At 44.6% G+C, this 21,411-nt stretch overlaps 1 protein-coding gene across 1 annotated transcript; it reads left to right on the top strand.

The window, feature by feature from the left end:
* The first annotated feature begins 1,857 nt into the window (after window positions 1–1,857).
* On the top strand, window positions 1,858–21,252 carry st3gal2 (ST3 beta-galactoside alpha-2,3-sialyltransferase 2). The gene is made up of 8 exons (XM_037106708.1): window positions 1,858–1,913; window positions 1,945–2,398; window positions 9,605–9,664; window positions 10,037–10,170; window positions 12,534–12,713; window positions 13,137–13,182; window positions 14,104–14,223; window positions 14,322–21,252. Exons 1-8 carry the CDS (start codon window positions 1,858–1,860, stop codon window positions 14,493–14,495), a joined length of 1,224 nt encoding a protein of 407 aa, XP_036962603.1. The 3' UTR covers window positions 14,496–21,252.
* The last annotated feature ends 159 nt before the right edge of the window (window positions 21,253–21,411 follow it).

Raw genomic sequence — 21,411 nt, 5'->3', positions numbered from 1 at the left:
CCCACAGCAGCACAGCTGTAGAACACAATTAAATTAGTGCAGCTGGCAGACTGTGTGCAACCCTGGCTTAACACCATACCCACATTAAATCACAGGCACAAAGACGTGCACACACACACACACACACACACACACACACGCTCTGGGTGCAGGACAGGCACCGCCCCCCCACCATTCCTCCCGTCGTCCTCACGAAGCCAGCTGGAGGGAAGATGAGATTTGGGGCTGATTGGTTTTGTCTTTTTTTTCCATCACACCCTCATCACCCTTACAACCCTCCATCCACCACTTTGGCCGTTCCTTGGTGCAGCTTCGGCTCAAGATGAACCATCATCATAAAAATCTCTTCATGAGGAGAACCTCAGACAATCAGCTTGCGATGCTTTGATTATTTCTCCCGAAGGACTTTTGGTTTTATCTTTTGAGCATTTTTTTTGTTGTTGTTTGCATCTCTATGGCTGCAGAGTGGAGCAGAGAAAGGACTTCTTAACAAGTTGTTGGACTTTTTTTGTGGATTGTTGGAGCAAAATCAATCCGACTTGGCAGAAGCCCTCGACTGCAGAGCTGACATCTCGAAGGTGATAGCTGTGCTCTCATTGGAGCAGCGTCCCGAAATCTTCTGCTACTCTCGTGGTGTTTGATTTTTTTCATCTCATTAAGATTTCGTCACTCAACACAAAGAGTTTGAACTTTTTCTTCCCAACTTTTTAAAAACTTTGTGTCTGCGAGAGACGCCAACAAACTTGATACAGCTGCTATTCACCGAGAAACTCTCATAGCCTCGGTGATATCGGCATACACAGGCAATGGACTTCAAGGGCTTAGAGGGAAAAGGAGAGACCTTGAGAAGGAGAGAGAGTAAATGAGATCAACCTCTGGAGAAAAGCAAAAGAAACAGAGGGGAGAATACTGAGCTGCAGACAGAGAAGCCGAGCCGAGACGGAGAAAAGAGAGGAACAACACAGGTATTTATTTGGTGTAGGATTGCTCGAGATGTGATGGAACACCCTTCAGGCCAGACCTCCCCCCTTCTACCGCTCCTCCTCCCTCTCCTCCTCCTCCTCCCTTCTTCCCTCCCTCTCTCTGCTGCTCTCAACTAGTCAGCCAGCTTTCCTTGGCTACGTCGCCTCAGAGCCACGAGAGAGACAGAGAGAGAGAGAGAGAAAGCGGAGCGCTGGAGCAGAGCTTAACATTCACACAGATGGCAGAGGAGGCGAGGAGGACCTGCTGCATGCGTCCACGCCGTGCACTGGATTCCGCCGAGGATGAACGCTGCGATTAATGCAAGAAAAGAGGGAGGGAAAAGAGAAAGGTGGACATAAAGACAGTGGAAGCCAGAGAAAGGGCAAGTTAGAAAGTAAGGAAAGAGGGAAAGGAACAAAGGGTAGAAAGGTGGGAAACAAAACGGGAACGGATCGAGGCTGAAGGAGAGATCACCTCTCATTGATAGCAAAGGACTTTCGGAGCGGCCAGGCTGCAGCTGTGTGTAAATCAGCCGCAACTCCTAGCCTGTGTGTGTGTGTCTGTGTGTGTGTGGAGACATTTCTGTGTCAGGAGAACACAAAGCTGTAAAGGAGAGAGAAAGAGAGAATCCAGCGGGAGACGGGGAGAAAGCGTAGGAGCATCGCTGGTGCACAGCTTGACTGTGAGACAAATTGACTCTGACACATTGACTCCTGTCTGTGTGTGTGTGTGCATGTTTTTACTAGTCTGATACAGTGGGTGATCTCGCAGTAGACCGGGAGTCGTCCCAATCACATTGACCGGGCCTCTGGGGTTGTTGCGTGGAGGTGACAGCGGCGGGGGAGGCGGTGGTAGAGGTGGGCTGGGGACAGTGGCAGGCCTAGGGGTGGGGGCATGGCCATGGGGGGGCCGCATCCCTTCCTCCACCCTGCACCGGGACAGGAGGTGGGGCTGGGGGTCCTGGGGCGGGGGTCCATTCAGAGGAGCTCCCAGGCTCTCCGAGCTCAGGCCCTGGCTGAGCGGAGGGCCGGCGGGGACAGCAGGAGGCGGCGGTAGTGCCGGGGGAGGAGGCGGGGCGGAGAAAGGAGGCAGGGTGAGATGTTCCCGCAGAGTCTGGGTTCTCCTCGGGTCGCTGACTCTCATCTTTCTGACCTCGCTCTTCTTCTCCGTCTCGCTCCGTGGGGGCGTCGGCTTCAACTACTTGGAGCCACCGGGATGGGAGGAGTCGAGGCGGGTGAAGCTGGTGCCCAGCTACGTCGGTGCACACAGGTTATCACCACCTGACAGCCAACAGCAAAAGACATGTGCCTGTCCACGCTGTGTCGGAGACCCCGGTGTCTCTGATTGGTTCGATGAGAACTACGACCCGGATATCTCACCTGTGTGGACCAGAGACAATGTGCAGCTGCCTTCTGATGTCTACTACTGGTGGGTGGTAAGTAACCATATATTTACACTTTCAAGCCTGAAAACGGGGGGACCTGCTAGCCATGTTGTTTTTGCCAGTAATGCATTATGTCCCTCCAAAGCTGACGAAGCTTGGTGGGTTTAACTCGCAATTTGAACAACTTGAGACATTGGTTGCATGGGGGTTCACTAGGACATCAACATATGGGGAGTATTACCACATAATCACAGATGTGTCTACATCTTCCTCATCCTCCCCTGTCAATGGGCCAACCAATCCCCTCTTACAAGCAGTACATGCTCCTCTTGCATCCCTGCCAGTCATGTGTCGTGGTTGACACGGAACACGGATGGTTGCTGAGCTTTTCTTAAAACACCACTGAGTAATGTCTGAAAAACTGAAAAGAACTGTAGCTGGTCTCGAGTCCTGGTTCAGAGCTGCAGCCTCAGTCCAGCTCTAAAATGGCAGAAAACTGCAAACACAGGCCAACAGCTGCCAAGTCATTAGGTCACACTGCAACAGGGAGGTGATGAACTAGTGGGGAGACAGAAGGTAAAAATAAATGATGGGGAGAAAAGAGAGACGGGGGCTGGATAGGAAAGACATAAAGATGAACATGTAGAGCAAAGAAAGGGGAAACATGAACAGTTGGAAAATGGGAGTGGCGAAATTACAGAAGAAGGGAGTAAGGAATGAAAGAGATTTGCAAATAAATCAGAGAAATGGAGACGGGAAGGAGGACAGAAAAAAGGAGACAGGAAGAAAGGAACAATATTGAACATCTGGAAGAAAACAGTATATCAAATGAGAGAATAAAAGAATAGTTACAAATATATACAAGTACATGCACAAACCAAGGATATTTTATATTTGATGTTTTTCTGTTATTCTGCACCACACAGAACATCACATCCAACAGACTGGAGTAGAGTGTGGCACACAAGTTGCCTTGCTTTCAAATATACTGAGCACAACTCTCAACCAGATTTCAGACTTTATTTTTTGTTGTTTTTTTGTGCCTTTAGTGTTAAAACGAAATAGGAGGCTGCATACATCAGCGTAACCACTATATGGTGCTAATTTATAGCTGCCATTAGCTAGTTAGCTCAGTTAGCAGTGAAGTTAGCGGTGAAGCGCCCAGAGACTGTTTGTGATTACATCCCTAGCGCTTTCGACTGGGACAGGTTAGGGCTAGCTGGTTAGCATGCTAACGTCTGTTGATATGGCCTTAACATAATACATGTCTGAACTTTTAGTCCCCTTTTGATTGTTTTCAACTCAAATTCTTAGATAAAGCACTTTTTAATAATATGGTTTTTAACGGAAATCTGGCAGAAAAATTCTGGAATATTTTTGGGACAAAATGTGAAAAATGTTGCTGGAGAAACCAGCAGCAATGAAACAGCATCTCCGAAAGCTTGTTTTTGGGAAGACCAGTCAATCATTCTGCCCTAAAGGATGGTACCTGTCCACTTTGATAGGAATGAATAGACCATACATTCTTAAATTCTGAAATTATTTAGAGAATCAGGCTTTCATTTCTAATTTCCTGTTCACTACTTACTACAGTCTCAAAATATCCTCCACACTACATGTTGTCATTTAATGTAGGGAATAATAATTCCATCAGTAGAGCAAGAGTCACGTAGGGCGTTCCACTTTACCCTTTCACATTAAAAGTCTTTCTGCCTTCCTTTCATTGAAAGTTTGAATTAATTAAGTGTGAAAACATAATTCCCGTTAAAAGGTAAAAACTAACCCTAACCCGAGCTGCAGGGTGGTGAGTATGACATGCTTATGGAAGTTGCTCTGTGAAATGGACGTTAGCTTGTGACTAACCATCCCAAAGCAGTGACTTTACTTTGATTGCGTTGGCCATGCCCCAACTATGATCTAAATATCCGCTTTCTATCTACTCCAAATACTGTCTCTAAAGCATCTATAGAATATTGTGTGGTTTTTATGCATTATGGTCAGCAGATGTCCACCACAGAGGATCAATAAACACATTTTAACCTGGCCTGGGTTGATGGATGGCAGGGTGGAGGTGAAAAGAGAACAGAAAGAGAAGTGGTCATAAACCTCAGGAGGGACAATGCACTGGCCTCTACATGTGTTTCTCACCATCATACGCCTTGATGTAAAAGTGCATCAGAATCAGAAGACGGAATTAAAGGTCGTTTCGTGGTGAGGAGTTAGCCGTCTAAGTGCTCCCAAATTACCTGCTTTTTCTCTCCTCTGAGGGAAATTCTGGTTTCATATTGAGAGCGGATGTAACAAAACAAAATGGTGAAATAACCTCTCTGCTTTGACATTTTTTCCCATCACTCACTATTTGCTTCTAACCCTGCATCCAATCAACCATTGTTAGGAGGGAAGGAAAACAAAAAATGATTGCTTGTATGCATGATTGGAGTATATGCTCTTCAATCAATTCTAATATGTTATTATGCACTCCTGCCTCAGGAGGGGAAGGACTAAATGAATGAATTGAATGAAAGGAACATTTTGAAGAATGATTTGCTGCACAGTATTTAAATTATTTAGTTCTGTGAGCCTCTTTTTAGATTTAGGATTATAAACACGGCATCCATCTTGGTTGATTAAGGGACTTGATGTGTTACTCGTCTTTTTGATTCACTCGGCAAAATCCCTGTAGGTGATTTTTGATGAATAATTTGTATGATGTGCAGAGCTGGAACAGAAAACAGGCTTGAATCGAGGTTTGGTCATGTGTCTGGAAAGACAGCTGACATTATAGGACAGGGGCCAAATTTATAAGGTAGACTTGCGATAAGTTTTGATTTAAGTATGTCTAAAGCAGAAAACCACGTGTCTACCGATACATAAAGCCTCTGATGCCTCTGACCTGTAAGCTGGTTACGTAGGAGTAATGCCGTTTGGAACACACTGGGGTGAACTTTTTATGCTGTTTATTAACAATGTGCAGTGGCTTCACACTCCCAAGCTGCATGGTTGACTTTGTGTTTTAACAAACTGTTTAGGCCATGTCCACACGTATCAAAACAATCTTTTTTCCCCCCGTCTTCCTTGGCAGCGTTTCAAGAATATTTGCATCCAAATGGATCCATTGTAAACAACTCAACGCGCCTCAGTTCATGTTTCAGCCCTATAGGTGGCGCTTGAAATTGACCAAAAATGTAGAAGAAGAGATGGTGCATGTGCACAAAGCTTGCGCACTGTATACAAACAGACAGTAGAAGGAGAAACCGAATACAGCAAGAGGAACACAGTAATCCTTTTTTGCTCAACGTAGTGGCATAGGAGCATAATATTTTGCCCTAGTAACCCTAATAGGCTCAATATATTCTGCAAACACCACATGATAACAATACGCTGCAGTCTATGCCTCCACCCAAGAAACCACCATCCTTCATCCTTGAGCTGCGGAACTCTACTGCACTTGGTAATCAACTTGTCAGGGCTTCCCTACAACGAGCACGCTGCTGCAGGAGAGTGGTGAGCTCTCAATAGAAATCTGGCAAAGCTAGCAGATGTTTGATGCCTTGAACTATGTGCTGGGACCCTGTTTGTACTGTTGTGGCTTTTTGATGGTGGTTTCTTGCTGGAGGCGTAGACTGCAGTGTATTGTTATCGTGTGGTCTTTTTTGAGGTTGCTAAAACAACATAAGCTAGTGGTTGGAAAACTTGATCTCTCGGGTGTGGGGGGGGGGGTCTTACTCGGTGTCACGGTGTCAGATTAAATTTACGCTGGAATATCCCTTTAAGCTGAGCTGTGGTCTGTAGGTCATAGGTTTCTAAGTTACAAATGGGAGTCTTAGAACCGCCCTGGAAAAGTTTTTCATGCCCAGCATCTAGTATGAAGTAAAAGTAAGTGTGTTGGAATTGACTGTAAGAGTATGGTCAAGTATAAATCTAAGATTGTGTTTATAAATGAAACCCTGGGATTTGGTTGATATCGATATTTGTGAATCCTTATCTGAGATTGAGCATTAAGTCTTTTCTACATCCTAAACAAGTGATTAGCTGAAAGGATTTCAACCATTAAAACTTAAGGAGCATCACAGCCATTAAAGCAGCACTATGCAGATTTGGAGTAGAAATTAAAACTCAGAATTTTGATATTTATTTATTATTTATATTTCTTTCCGTAACTGAGTAAACAAGCTGTTCTCAGAGAAAAGTAAGGTCCCAGAACACTGTTTGAAGGTAGGAAGGTGGCAGGGTCCGCCACAAATAAACAGTATGAAACTTTGTTGTCCTCTAAGGTCAGTTTGTGTATTTGGTTTGTTTAGTCATGGGAAGAAAAAGAGTTTGTAAATTTACATATACTGTATGTAAATCAGTAAAGTCAGTCAGTGAAGTCGAGTTGAACAGGAAGCCACTGGAGCGTCATGAGTTGAAACATCATGTTAAAAAAATAACTGTTTCAGGCATTCAAGAGATGTGTTACACTCAATAGACAGTTTGAAAGTTTAAGTGTGAGTCTGGTTTGTTTATACACACTTTATACACATGAAGAAATGTGTGTCTGCTGAAGTAGGAGAGAGAAATACCCAGTTATCAAATGTTAACCTAATGGATGTTTTTTGGTCCGTTTTGTTACTGGAATAATGCTTTGTACAGCGTTTTCATCAGTTGTTGACCACATTATCTCTGTTGATCTTCAGTCTCATTAGCAAGCTAACGATGGTGTTATAATTTGGCTCATTTAGCTCGGCGGCAGTTACGCCTCTTTAAATATTTAGTGGCAGATAATCTCGATACGAGACATTCTTGTGTGGTGCAACTCTTGTCAGCTGAGCGAGGCGCGAATCTCTGCTTGGTTAACACGTCTCTTGTAATTAGAGGCCGAGTCTTAACTTCACACAGCTGCTGCAAAATTAGTTTAAGTGAAAAAGATAAGTTGCGCTCATACTTTAAAAGTACATGCCAGGAAGCTTATACTTTAGGAGTCAGTAGACAGCTGAGAGGAAGGAACCAAGACTGCATTTGGCATGGCCGCAACAAACATCTGCCAAAAATGAGTGGCCCCTGAACAACATTGGTGCGGGCGAGCCAAGCTGGCTCTGGCATCACGCAGGGAGTCAGACACGGAAGAAGCCCGTGGATGGAGGGATCAAGGAGAATAGAAAAACAGAGGGAAGGAGTGAAAGAGGTAACTGCATGAGAAACAAAGCCGGGGAGCGTAAAAGACAGATTTAGTGGTCTCTGATCAGCGCTGATGAGCTGCGTGGCGCTCGGGCGTCCCAGAGAGAGAGGAAGAGATGAAGAAAGACAAGAGGAGGAGGAGAAACAAAGAGGGAGCAGGGGAAATTAAAGAGGTGGAATTAGACATGAAGGCAAGGAGACCACTGGAGAGGACGTGTGAATGAAATTGTAAGTGAACGAGGTCTGTGTTGGGAAAAGAGAATTAAGGCCAGTGGTGGGTGAAAAAGGAAGTGGTGACAAAGGCGTGTGAAAATTAGGATTGCTGTGTGGGAGAGGAGAAGAAAGAGGAAGGAGAGATGGCTGTGGAGAGGAACATCCATGTGGTGGCTGCCAGTATCCTCACAGGACTTGGATGTGTGTGCGGGTGATATCACTGGCTCATTTTATACGTCAATGCACATCTGCCTGCATGTTTTTTTTCGAAAGATGCTGACAGAATCCTTCTCTATGTCAAGCAACTTCTTTTTTGTCAGCTGCTGCTAGTATGTGTCATCATTCTCATAACATCCCACAAAGGAGGCATTTCAGAGCCATAATCCATGAACAAAAACTCCACTCTTCACATTTAACTGAACAGACACGGCAGAAATATATTTTTATTCTTGACTGTGAACGGTTCGTGCTTGTACGAACTCAAGCGCTCCATCAGTCCACAGTGACTGAAGACCGCCTCAGAAAGGACCAAAAGATGTTTGGCCTGCTTGTTCACGCTGGCCATGAAAACATGCATTTTTATTGAAGTTGTGGTGTAAATGATGCACGACTTACTATTCTGTACAGATACATATGCTAGAGTTGATCTGAAGCAAATATGAAGCTTCAACCCTCTGAGTTAATCAAATCTGTAGGGGTCAGGTACAAACCGAAATACTGAGCAATGTGAAATCAGGTCAGTGCCTCCAGAGTTTACACCAACAGGCTACATATCTGTGAACATATTAAATAACTATCGGAGGAGAGCTCAGTTCAACGATATCCCAGTTTTATTATGCTAGCTGAAAAAGCAAAAAAAACCAAAACAGAACTGTGATCACCTACTCGCCCTCATGCTGATGGAAAGTCAGATGAGGTGTGTAGTCCACAGAACACTGTGGAGCTTCACAGTACAACAGTATCATCAGGTGTAATCCAAGTCTCCAGAAGCCCCGAGGTCTACAGTGAAGACTTCGGCTTTCAAAAGGTGTGAATGATGTCTTTTCTATTAGAATTTCGGGGCGTCTGGAGACTTGGATTATGCCATACAAGCTGTATGCTGTTGTAATTCGCTTTCAGTTGTGTATGTTGTATACACAATATAAGTATTGTAGATTAAAAGTTGTTTTTTTACTTGAAAAGCTTCCCATTCACTGTGTTACTTAACCTTCAATTCTTTGACAGTCCGGTAATCTTCTTCTTCCACTCCTCATATTTCCTTCAACCTCATTTACATTGTGTGTTCTTTGTACTGCCCTGCGTTGTTCTGCCTCCTTCTCATCTTTTACTTTGTCTGTCCTTCATGTATTTGGTGACAGATGGTGTAAAAGAATAACTCGCCTGGAAAGACACACCAAGAAAAAAAAACCCTTCAGCACACTCCCATGTTTAGGTGTGCAGCTGATGTGCAGACGACCAGATCCAAGCAGTCTGTTAAGAGCTGAAACGTTTGGTGGGAGTGAGAAGTTTACTAGGTGTTTAGATTCTCCTCCACTTCTTGCTTTCTATTTGACATTTTCCATCCCTTCTTCCGCTGCCATCCGTCTTTTCTTATTATTCAGCTTTTTTTTGACATGTGGACAGCAATGTCTCTGCTCCTCTGAACCACAGCTCGCCCGGTCTGACTGCGTCCTATCAGTCTGACACGTGGCCGTTACCTAGGAGCACACAGACACACCAGTGCAAGCACCTGCCTGCTCTCACATGAATGCCGACAGGCGTCTGCATACACACGAACATGGGCACGCAGAAAATAACCAAATATAAAGTCTGTTGTCACATCCAGTTTGTGTGCAGGGGAGAAAGTGCACATCCTAACCATACTTCTCTCCTCCTGTCTCTCTCTAGATGCTGCAGCCCCAGTTTAAACCCCACAGCATCCAGCAGGTGCTGCTGAGGCTGTTCCAGGTATTTTGTATTATTAATTTATCTTTCCATTACCCTGCTACTTTCAGATCAGCCGAGTCATTACTTCGTCAATCAGTGACTCAGCTCATCCCTTTTTAATGTATCTGTTTTTCACTCTCTGGATGTACTCACATCAGGCTGTGTGTTTACATATCTCAGTCTGGCTCCCCGAGGGCAGAAGGGCTCATGTATTTTTCATGAATGGTCTCATGAAGAATTCACCCCAGTAGTGAGAGCAGGATGCTTTTTTTTACTATCGCGTCAGAGATGCAGGTTTTATGCCTCTTGCTGTTCTAGTGCTCGTATCTTATTTAATGTTCTGTGTAGCTCCGATCTGGTTAGCTTGATTCAATAACAGGCTGTCTGTCGCAGGTAATTCCTGGAAGGTCGCCATATGGCTCCTGGGATCCTGGACGCTGCCTGCGCTGCGCCGTCGTCGGGAACTCCGGGAACCTCCGCGGGGCCGGATACGGGGCGACCATTGACGGACACAACTACATCATGAGGTGAGAAGTGGTGGATGTAACAGATGGATGAAACCAAGGATGCATCAGAAGGAGCAAGAGTGAAAGATAGGGCGTGAGACGGCTAGAGAGAATAAGGAAAGACAGAGAGTTCAAATGAGGAGCGCATTTTACCCTCACCATGCATACTATGTATCAGTGAAGTTAAGTCACTCAAGATTGTGCGTGACAAAATTACTTCTAAAGAAGAAGACAGCAGATGTGTCTTTCTAATTCTATATTTAATCTCGCTGTCAATTGATGTCCTGTGTTCAACCAAGAGGTCATCTGACTCGTATGAGGTCACGACAGAAGCTCAAACACACAGATTGTGTCCCTCACATGCTCACAAATCCTTTTGTGTCCATATATTCCCCCATGTCGTCTTCACGCAGCAGCGAGAGATGACAGAGCCTGATTGTTGTCAGCTGGCACGGACACAGCTATATGTTGTTTCCAGCAGCCTCTGAAAGCTTCTGCAGGAAACGACTTGTCATTTTTGTTTTTGTTTTTCTGTGTGCTCTAACGGCATTAGCATCCATTAGCGTGACTCTCTCAGTGGACCTGTGTGGGCAGCCTCCAACTTCCCTCTCCTGTAATGCCATCTCATTGCTGCATTTTTTATTCTCATTTATTTAAAAAAAAAAAAAATCAGCTTTGACTGCAACAGTGCTGCTCACCCCCACCCACCCACCTCCTGTCTGTCGGTTCTCCAACCAGCGCTATCAGAGCCAACATCTGTTTCGCTGACATATGGGCAGGCGCACTCGTGGCCAATTTTTTTTTATTTTTTTCAGGCGCACCTTCATGTTTACATAAACATCCCTCGAGACAGTGACTCACATCTACTGTAAATACAGCACAAGTCTGGAGCACACAGACAGAGCTGAGTGCTTCACTTACTGTCTGACTGAAGGACATTGGACCAGATCTACTTATTATATCATATTATTTAATGTGCTGCTGGAAAGTGCATGTCATCAGACTTGGTACAGCTATGAGGCGAACCACAGGTAAACAAACGATGACTCCGAGCAATTTTGTGCATGTAAGGATAAACCTTCTCATCCGATTCAAGATTAGATGAGGAGGTTTGTCCTTACGTGCACAAAATTGTTCTGAGTCTTCAGCAGAAAGGTCAGGATCAGTTTTAGGAGTCTTTCTAACAACAGTTCATCCTTTTATCTTGCGCTTTTGAGCAGCATCTCCAGCTATAGTGCGGTTTGCCAGATATTGTCAGGGCATACAAATTCTGGTTCTGGTCCCTTTAGTGGCACAATGGTGCCAAACCTGGCAACCGCAATGTGATGACAAGAATTGGGCCATTTTTTGTTAAAGAATAGTGGCAGGTATCAGACTGCAATTTGTTGTTTTACATTTCTTTAAAAACATTTTCATATTAGCAATGAATCAAGTCTAATGTGAATGGTGTTGCTCATGTGTAGTGAGAAACCCACAGAAAATGATCACCTCTACCTTGCAATTTCCATCTGCTCTGTGGAGTATTTTATCACCTCTCAGCTCATTGTTTTGGTTTTACAGCCCCTTCCTTTTCTGTTTTCATTGCTCTGCTCTGTTTCAGTGAAAACACTCTGATATCCTCACTGTATTCTACCTGTCAAGCACTTAATGGCAAACAGACACAGTTAGTGACCTGATTGGGGGAGCATAATGGAGCATTTAGCAGCCGAGACAATAATGTCAGCTTTGTGTTTACAGCTTGTTGGGCTGCCACAGATGGCCAAAACATCAATTAATGCAGGTTTAATGGAGTCATATTATGCTCATTTGCAGGCTCATTATTTTATTTTGGTTTATTACCGGAAGGTTTACATGCTTTAATGCTCAAAAAACATCTGCGGCACTATTCCCCCTCCGTCGTTCTGTTTTAGCTCCTGTCTCTAAACTAAAACTAGCCGATAGTAATAAATTATTCAGGTAATGTGATGTCACAAAGTCACAAAATTAAAGGCGGGACTACGGATGAGGTGTTCAGGAGCAGTGTTTGATGTGGGAGAGAGAAGCTTCTGTTGGTGCAGACTTTGATCTTTTTAAATTTTCAAGGTCTTTTACATGCACATGAACGCATTTAAACGGAGAAAAAAATCTATAATAGGTCCCCTTTAAAACATTGAATTTAAACTAGATACCCTCTAATTTCCTAAAATGTGTAACTTCTTTAACCTCTCCTTCAAAAGCCCTCAAGTTGGTTCCAGAAATATTACGGAACATCTATTAAGTCAGCATGAAATGAGATCCCTGTGAAAACTTTTTGGCACCTATGGCACCTCACACGTTGCCAGCCGACAAACTGAGACCTAAGGACACACAGTGAATCTCTTATGTTGTTCCTCTCTTGCTCGTAGGATTAACCTGGCCCCCACGGTGGGCTACGAAGAAGACGCCGGCAGCCACACCACTCACCACTTCATGTATCCGGAGAGCGCCAAGAACCTGGCGGCCAACGTCAGCTTTGTCCTGGTTCCCTTCAAAACTTTGGATCTCGTCTGGATCACCAGTGCTCTGTCCACCGGCCAGATTCGATTGTAAGAGCACACACATTCACATGCACGCGCGCGCACACACACACACACACACACACACACACACACTTTTGAGCTGTGCAAAAGCATGTATGTCACTGCATAGAAACATTGAATTAATTGTGGAAACATACAGCACAGAGCACAAAATGTTGGCACCAAGCATTTAACTTTCAGGCACTCAAATACACATACAGTAAGTGTAGTCTGTGGTCAAATATTCATTTAGATTTACAGACACACACACACACACACACACACACACACACACACACACGCACACACACACACACTGTAGAACTGTGACAATCCAGAGAGTTGCTGGGCTGGAACAATCTGTCAGCCGTCAGTCATCCAGGATTCATAGCTGCAGCAATCACATAAAGTGCTGATTGAATGTGTTTAATCAATTTCTCTCTCTCTCAGTACATACGCTCCAGTGAAGCAGTTCCTCCGTGTAGATAAAGACAAGGTGTGTATTTTCAACCGTCATTGCAATTACTTTTGGCCGCTCTCACGCTCACAGTAATGTGCCAACACAGAGTGACCCCGCTATGCTGCAATTATATCATCCCCCTCCCCTTTGTTGATGAAGGATTACAGTTAGATTATAAACCTTTCCATTGTTTTAAATAATCATCCGCTCGCTCTTTAATCCCTGAGAATAAGTAAAACTTAAACTAATCCCCTCTCTGTGAAGACTGTGAATATCTTCGCCTGGTCAGAGACTCAGTTTTTTCACAGTGTCTTTGGAGCCGGCCCAGAAATATAGATTTAAAAGATTTACTCCTCCTCAACTGCAGAGCTGTGATCAGCCTAAAGCCCTGTTTGTTGGGACCGAACACCGCCCGGAGGTAGATGATAAGTGTGTAATTACTATTCATTTGGATAACAGTGCTTTTAATCTTTCACAGCAATCGCAACCTCGGGGGGTATTAAAATTTAACTCTGCAAAATCTTTCGTTGTTGGGTCGGACCTTTTGAATATGCAGCAGCCGTGATTTGCATGAGGTTATCTGTCATGTTATTGTCTGAATCACCTGGGCGAACGTTTTGGTTCTGAATTGTGAGGCAGTTGGATTTTAACTACACATAAAGCAGGAATGTTTTTCAAAGGTAAATCCATGTTTTTGTGGCTCCTCGTATCTTCTCTGCCTTCTTTCCACGTAGGGGTTTAGTTTTGATTTCGCTTTCTGTTAAAGGTGCACTATGTAGTTTTGGAAAAAGAAATTCAAGTTCTTAAAAAGTAATAGTTCAGTGTGAAAAACTGATGCGATCTTTGAGTAGTAAAGCATCTAAATCTATTCTAGTCATAACCCAAAATGATATGATGAACCTGAAAGCAAAACTAAATTAAATGTCTCCCCCTTGATTATCTCCGTCCACCACGCAGGTCCAGGTCTTCAACCCAGCTTTCTTTAAATACATCCACGACCACTGGACCAGACATCATGGGCGCTACCCCTCCACTGGCATGCTGGTCCTGTTCTTCGCCCTGCATGTCTGTGATGAGGTCAGTTTCCCTTTTCTCTGTTTTTTTTTTTTTTTTTCCCTCAAGCACATCCTGTAGATTCTTGTTCCATGCTGAACAACTCTACAACTCTCCTCCAGGTGAACGTGTTTGGATTCGGGGCGGACAGTCGGGGAAACTGGCACCACTACTGGGAGCAGAACCGCTACTCCGGAGAGTTCAGGAAGACCGGCGTCCACGATGCGGACTATGAAGCCCAGATCATCCAACGGCTGGCAAAGGCCGGCAAAATCACTGTATTCCCGGGGAAATAAGCAGCATAGCTCCGTGTGTATGTAATGTTCCAACACTGGTACGGCAACAGACCCTGAAGAAGCTGCTTACAATGTGTTAGATACGACCTTTCACCTACCTGCACCACTTTGGGTTCCCGGCTTTCAGAAGGTGAAATGGTACCAAATAACACCATTCCATTCACTTTCTGTTATATTTGAGTGGTTTGTAAGCCAGTTGAGGCTCTGATTTGTGAACACAGCATAGACTCTTAGAAAACCAGGAAAAAGATACATCCAGACCCAAATGTAGTTCTGCTCACTTAGGACTGGCCTAAAAGTGGGGGATGAGCCTTAAATTTGAGGACTTAACTCTCTTGGACAGTGCAGGATTGGAAGACAAGTCAACATATCTTTTCCAAGGGCAGCTCAAGATAAAACAGAGGGCTGGACTGCAGGAAATCTGAACAAATCGATGTGAATACCAACTTGGAGCTGGAGAGAGGAAGATCTCAGATGCACATGTCCCACTTCTGGACTCAGTCCAGTGGAAATGTCCAGTTCAGATGAGTATCTAATCCTCGTACAGATGCTACGCACCGAAAGTCCCACTGAAACAGCACCATCGGCATCTAGACTATTGCTTTGTAGCCGTGTAGTGTCTGACAGTGACACTACATACAGTGAGTTTGTAAAATTGGACACTGTACTATTTAGACTACGGACAGAATCTGTGGGACTATCAGACGCCATTGCGCTGTTCTTCAGTTTGAGATTGGAGGACTTATGTTCCACCTCTTACAGAACCCCAGGCCATGTCTACCTGGAGAATAAATTGATCTTCTTATACGAGGCAAAACCTCATGCGCCACTTTCCGCCCTCATAACTCCACTTTGTGAGTTCTGCCACACAAGACGGCGTTACGAGCACCTAGTCGGGCTGTGAAACGGTTGGTAAAAAAAGGCGGTAGGTGATTGCTATGAGTTTGTGTCGCATGACTTTCCTCTAAAGCCCCCTCCCCCGGGTCTTTAACAAGCTTAGCAAGGCCTCGACACCTTGCAGCAGACTCACAGAAACATGAGCCAGACATTCGCCTCTTGGCCATTTCTGACTCAGAACGATCAGTGCAGCACAAGCATGAGCTTCAGCTTCTGCAGAGCCAGTCAGCCGGCTTTTGAACACCACAGCGACCACAGGGCCCGCCACAGTCTGTGTTCACATCCAGACGCTGGGAGAAATGTTCTGGAGGAGCGCTGGTTTGATTGCACGAGACTCTAATGAGGCCAAAAGTCCATCTCCTGGGATTTCATGTTTGGATGGAGGCACGCTGGTTTCTGGACCGGAGTTTAATCCCCATGTGGTCTGTCAGGGGCTATTTCGGGAGGGGAGAACTCGAGACAGAGATCTTTGGGGTTTTCGAACCAGGCTGACAAAGCCAGTGTGAGAAACATATAATTTGCCCCGGAATTTTTAAGGAAGAAAGAGAAAAGAAGTTGTTTTGCTATTGTTGATTTGCAGTAAACTGACTCTTCTGTGCAAACTGTACTGGGTCGACCACTCTGGTTTTGAAAGGACTGAGACATGAAGGGAACCTCGCTCTGCTTCTTTTCCCTCACAGACCGACAGCTACAGCCTGACACCTGTATCCCAGCAGGGTTACACACTGTCAGGAGCATTTTGCCCCATATTATGAAAGAAAGCCCCACTGGATCAGCAGCTCGGCTTCATTAACCACTTGCCCCGCTCCCCGCTCGGCCAATTCAGACTTCAGCTACGTCTGGAGGGGGTGGAGCCACCGAACGCCTTAGACTTTATCTTCCATAAAATGCACTTCCTGTTTCTGATTTTCATGATGATGGAGTTTCCCCACTGCAGGCTGCAGATTGCATTTGTTAGTTTTATGTACTGTTTATCTTTAAGTTTACACTTTGGCTGGATTTATGCTGTTGACTCAGATTAGATTTTCTTTTCCACCCAGGTGGCACAGTGATGTTTTATGTCATAAAGTAATACACACATACACATTTATAGCCTCCAAACAAATACGAGTCATGGAAATGCTGCTAGACTGTATTGGAAAACATAAACACCAGTGGAAAAACAGAAAATGTGTGCCACAGAGAGGAAGGAAAAACAAAAGTATTTAGTTTGAGCCGAGGCTGTAAATCCATCCAAAGACGTGTTTATCAAGAAGCAGCTGGTGGCTGACGTGGAAGTTTGCTCAAGGTTCCTATGCAGATCTGAAAAATATGGAGCGGTGGCAATTCAAGGAATCCTCGAGGTGCGATAAGTATTTGTTATTAATGTTGAATATTCACGGCTCAATACCCAACACATAAAATTAAAGGCACCCTCTGGAGTTTTTAACCACTGCTAGCAATGTGGGTTTGTTATGTTCCCGTTTTGTCTGTTCTTATTCACGCGCACAAGAACACAAATGTGATACTCATTCCTGCCTCTATTCAACTGATCGCTTAGGCCAAGAAATCTATTGCAGAGAAATGCGACAGTGTGGCGGGGAAGAAGTTGCAAGTAAACGTAGACGTAAATCATGCAGGATTTAAAGTTTCAAAAGCTCTTTAGCTTCCCACCCCGAGCATGACATCAGAGGAGAATGGCGGCCATGTGAATATGGTCCACTGCTGATACTTGCGACTTGTCACCTTTTTAACCAACTGACCCCGCCCACTTCAAACAAGACTGAAGAGCAGACTGAATAATAAAAAGAATAAAAAGCAGAACATTTCTCAATTGTTAAAAACAAAACTGCTGTAACTTTGTCAGGAAACTGTTTCATGTGGGATCCTCTGACTCACAGGGGGAAGCAGTGAGTTTGAAACTATTAGGAGGATGCTGCTTACAGCTGAAAGTTTAGCAGAGCTTGTTTTTTTCCTTAGAGGGAAAGTTGGTGTATTGTTTGTGACTCATAATGTGCTATGCTGTGAGCCAAAATTAAAAAAAAAAAAAAAAAAAAAGAACTCCGCCACCTTCTAAATGGTAAAGAAAGATGAATTTGTGTGAAGAGGCTGTGTAGGAACCGCGAGTGCAGGCTGCTGCAGCAGATGGCACCTTTATATGAAATAACGGCTGTGTACGTGTGAGAGCAGAACCTCGGTCTGCTGTTTAACGGTGAGGGATTTAACCACATGACATTATGAAGTGTTTCATTTTTTTGACATGCACTTGCTGAGAACGGTTCAAGGTAGACACTGCAGGCAATGTGAAGAACTGTGCCTCCTTTCCTTATATCACTTCTGTTGGTGTATTATTGTGTTATCTTTGGATGATGTCGTGTAATCAAGTGTGACTCTCATGCATCGATCATTGTTCTTTATCTGCCGTCAGTGTTTTTACCCTACTTTGCACATAACAGTTTTACTGGATGCTTTAGTGTTGAGCTGGGCTCATTTTAAGGGTCAGTGCAGCTGAATTTGGACATATTGTTTGTGTTTCCTCTGGCTTTGTCACACACACACACACACACACACACACACACACACACACACACACACACACACACACACACATTCATGCTTTCGTGCCTTGTCCTGCTGCTGGACTTCTCTTGCTTACAGCTGCTCCATTGGCAACTCACACCTGCTACCTTTTGCATTTTTTTCAGCCTCACACACACAGACACACACTTCTTCTGGCTGAGAGCTGTGCCTTCTGAGCTGTGCATACACACACACACATACACACACACACTTGCATGAAAACACACACTCTGCCTTCTGCTCGGGGTACAGACGCCTCACGCTCTTCTCTTCTTAATGCTTTGTACACTGATATTGTTTTTAAAAGAGCGCTGGAGGCTAAAGCTGGGGATGTGAACTGATGCAGTGTGACTCGCTGTGAATTCATATAAGGCTACTTTTTTTCCTTTTTCTTTTTTTCTTTACATATAGCGTACACTTTTGAGGCTTTGCAAGATAACATAGGAGCAGCAGACACAGAGGGTCACCTGCTGGATTCAAGCCCACATAGTCGCAGGCACCTGTTTTATCTTCAGCAGATAGTGAGGCCGACTTAGCAGCTTAAGATTTGGACATATCAGCTACAGCGCTCGTGTTGTTATCAATGTTTTGTTTCCCTCCAACTTCAAAATGAATGTGTAAATTGTTTTTGGAGATGTACTTCACTTCTCTGACAGGAGAATCACACATTCCTCGCACCTGCAGCAGGTAGAGGAGTCGTGTACAGTCTGCTGTGCCCGCCGCTGCTCCGGCGTGGAAACTGTTCTCAGCCTCTGCAGTTTCTCACAGCTGTAAACCAGAACACTGAGATCAGATAGACGGAGGGGCAGGGTGATCCCTCTCTGCTGTGCCAGCCTGAATTAGAATTGATGTTTTTTTTGGTTTTTTTTTCCCCCCCAGCCTACAGTACATGACACAGTTCAGAGAGTGTTCCCTGTAGCATTTCCAGCCCTAAAGTAGGTCTTTTCTCCCGTCACTGACCCAATACACCGGTTCTTTTGTTCCTCCGGAGTTGATTCCTAAAATAACTGAGAGAAGCACCAGTTTTCAGGTCGCGCCAGTCGAGAGCATTTTTGCAGCGATGTGGTTTTTGATTTCCCAGAGAGCAGGGTGTTTTTCTCAGGTGAAATCTGAATGTGTGAGAACGGTGACGGCAAACGGTCAGGTGAAGCGCCGTCGCAACTCTAACTGGACTGACTTCTGTTGATTTATTGAGATTCCAGGCCAAACTATCCAAAACATCCCTTGGTCTGTTTTGCTGTACAGGTTCCCCTCTCATCCTGGACTATTTTTACACCGTTTTTTTTTTTTTTTTTGTCTCACACACTATGTGCTGAGGCACATTTCAATAAAAGCCACACACAGACACCCAATTACTGTTTGCCTGAAAACGTGTTACGGCTGCACGAAGCAGCAGACACAAACAACTGGATAGAAAAAGAGACACATTAGGTTCATTATATTTAATTCTTGCAGGGTAATTACACAGAATGAGCACAGAAACGAGCTCAGTCTGACAGCACACCTGTTCAGCTCAGACAGTCCATGTGTCTGTGGCAGAGAGAGAATACGCCTCGGCTTTAAAGGAATAATTTGACAGTAAGATCAATACAGCGGCTCAGTTGGAGTTGTTTGGTGTAAGACAGGACAAGATTGATACCACACATGCATTCATATCTGTGTTTTAGATGCAGGTTCACAGCTGCCAGGAGACATGTAGCTTAGCATAAAGACCAACAACTGGGGGGGAAGCAGCCAGCCAGCTAATCTGTCCAAGGCTAACTGCTCCTGCCAAGACATAGTCATAACCTGCATCAAAGCTAGAAATTGCTTTTACAGTTCTGTTCTTGACAAGACTTTAAACTGAGCTGTTGTGGAGGGGTTTGTAGTTAAAGGTGCAATATGTGAGAACTGGCCAGTTGTTAAAGTCATACTCCAAAATGTAGGGGACAGAAGCTAAGTGCTGTTAACTGTAGCTGCTATTAGCTAGTTATCTCAGTTAGCCGTGCAGCTAGTGGTCCAGACAGGGAGCATGTTGGTGTTCACACTGCTAGCACAGGAGCTTTGGACCAGGGCTAGCTGCATGCTAACTTCTGAAGGCATCTCTGCAGCACAGTACGTACATGACATATAGTGTTAAAACTGTTATTCCTTCACATTCTTTTAAGAGTTGATAACCTGGTAAATGTTTTCAAGTACAATTCTTGCACCTTTAAAATAAGCTAGGCTAGCTGTTTCCAGTGTCAGCTGAGTTAACCCACACTTAGTTGTCACTCCTTGATCACTGTACAACTACTAAAGTGGTATCAATCTTCTCATCGAACTCTGCAGGAAAGCAAAATGGCATTTTCCCCATAATGTCAAACATCATACTTGCTACTTTCTGTCCTGTATCTGTAGAGCTTTAGGCTTTTTGACTCAGAAGTATTAATCTGAACCTCATTGTCGAACCAGAGCTAACACAAAATCAGAAAAATTGGACTGACAGGGAATACAACAATCTCGACAGTGTCTCCAGCCGGAACACGAGAGAATCTGTGCCAGAGAGAAATAAATCACAGCTCTTACGGCTTGAAAAACACTTTAATACCATTCACACCTCCTCAACCTGTTTCTTTCTAGTAGCTATAGATTACGGTGGCTGCAGCTCCGTGTCGCTCCGAGGCAATGGAGAATAAGCTTTCTGTAGCAGGAACAGAAATATGACTGACTGTTAGAGAGAGCTCTGAGGAACAAATACATCCTGATCAAAACACTGGCTGCCCAGGCAGCTGGCACGGTGACACCGCTCGTGACTGCTGCCAGCTCGCTGTGGTGTTTGAGGCTGAGGTGAGGAAGCCTCGGGCAGCTCGCCTCTCATCACTTCACCGGTCTGCAGTGAACAGAAACAGCTCTTTAGCAGCAGACACTGAGCCGCAGACCGCACATATCAGACTGTCTCTGTGGTTTGTAACTCTAACACTCATACCTCTGTCAGCTGGTGTGCTAGCACCCTGCAATCAAGTATGAAGTATCAAGTAGGATTAAAGGCTGCCTCCTGAATGCATCTGCCGTAACAGCGAACATACAGGTGGCTCACATGAAGCGCACTGCGGGAAGTTAGAGTTTCATGTCTCGGCGAGGAAAGGCGAATCTTTGCATATGGCCACGTTTCCTGCTGTCTGTCGTCATCCAGTCACTCTTTAAATTCTCGTCTTCAGTGGGACTGCCTGTCCGCCAAGGTAGGATATGTGTATTTACTACATCAAAACATATGTATGATATGTGATCAGACTCTTTGTATCTTATGCTGTTGTACAAATAAAAGCATCATGAAACATGAGCTTAAAGTGTGATGTGTTTACAGCTTCGGTTTACATTCTAGAGCAGGGGTGCTCAAACCTCTAGAGGGCCAAAAGTCAAACTTTCTAACAACCTCGCTGGATCAGTCGCAAAGGCACCCAAAGCGAGCCCGCCGTCGGAGGATCGATACATCAAGCTT

Source organism: Acanthopagrus latus, chromosome 8 (assembly GCF_904848185.1).
Source record: "Acanthopagrus latus isolate v.2019 chromosome 8, fAcaLat1.1, whole genome shotgun sequence".
Taxonomy (NCBI): Eukaryota; Metazoa; Chordata; class Actinopteri; order Spariformes; family Sparidae; genus Acanthopagrus; species Acanthopagrus latus.
The sequence above is the reverse complement of the archived record's forward strand: the minus strand, read 5'-3'. Positions and strand labels throughout refer to the sequence as shown.

Excerpts from the sequence above, each read along its gene's own strand:
- st3gal2 (XM_037106708.1), top strand. The coding sequence starts at position 1,858 with ATGGCCATGGGGGGGCCGCATCCCTTCCTCCACCCTGCACCGGGACAG. Across the intron at positions 10,171-12,533 it reads GGACACAACTACATCATGAG|GATTAACCTGGCCCCCACGG; the intron begins GTGAGAAGTGGT and ends TCTTGCTCGTAG. Across the intron at positions 13,183-14,103 it reads TCCGTGTAGATAAAGACAAG|GTCCAGGTCTTCAACCCAGC; the intron begins GTGTGTATTTTC and ends TCCACCACGCAG.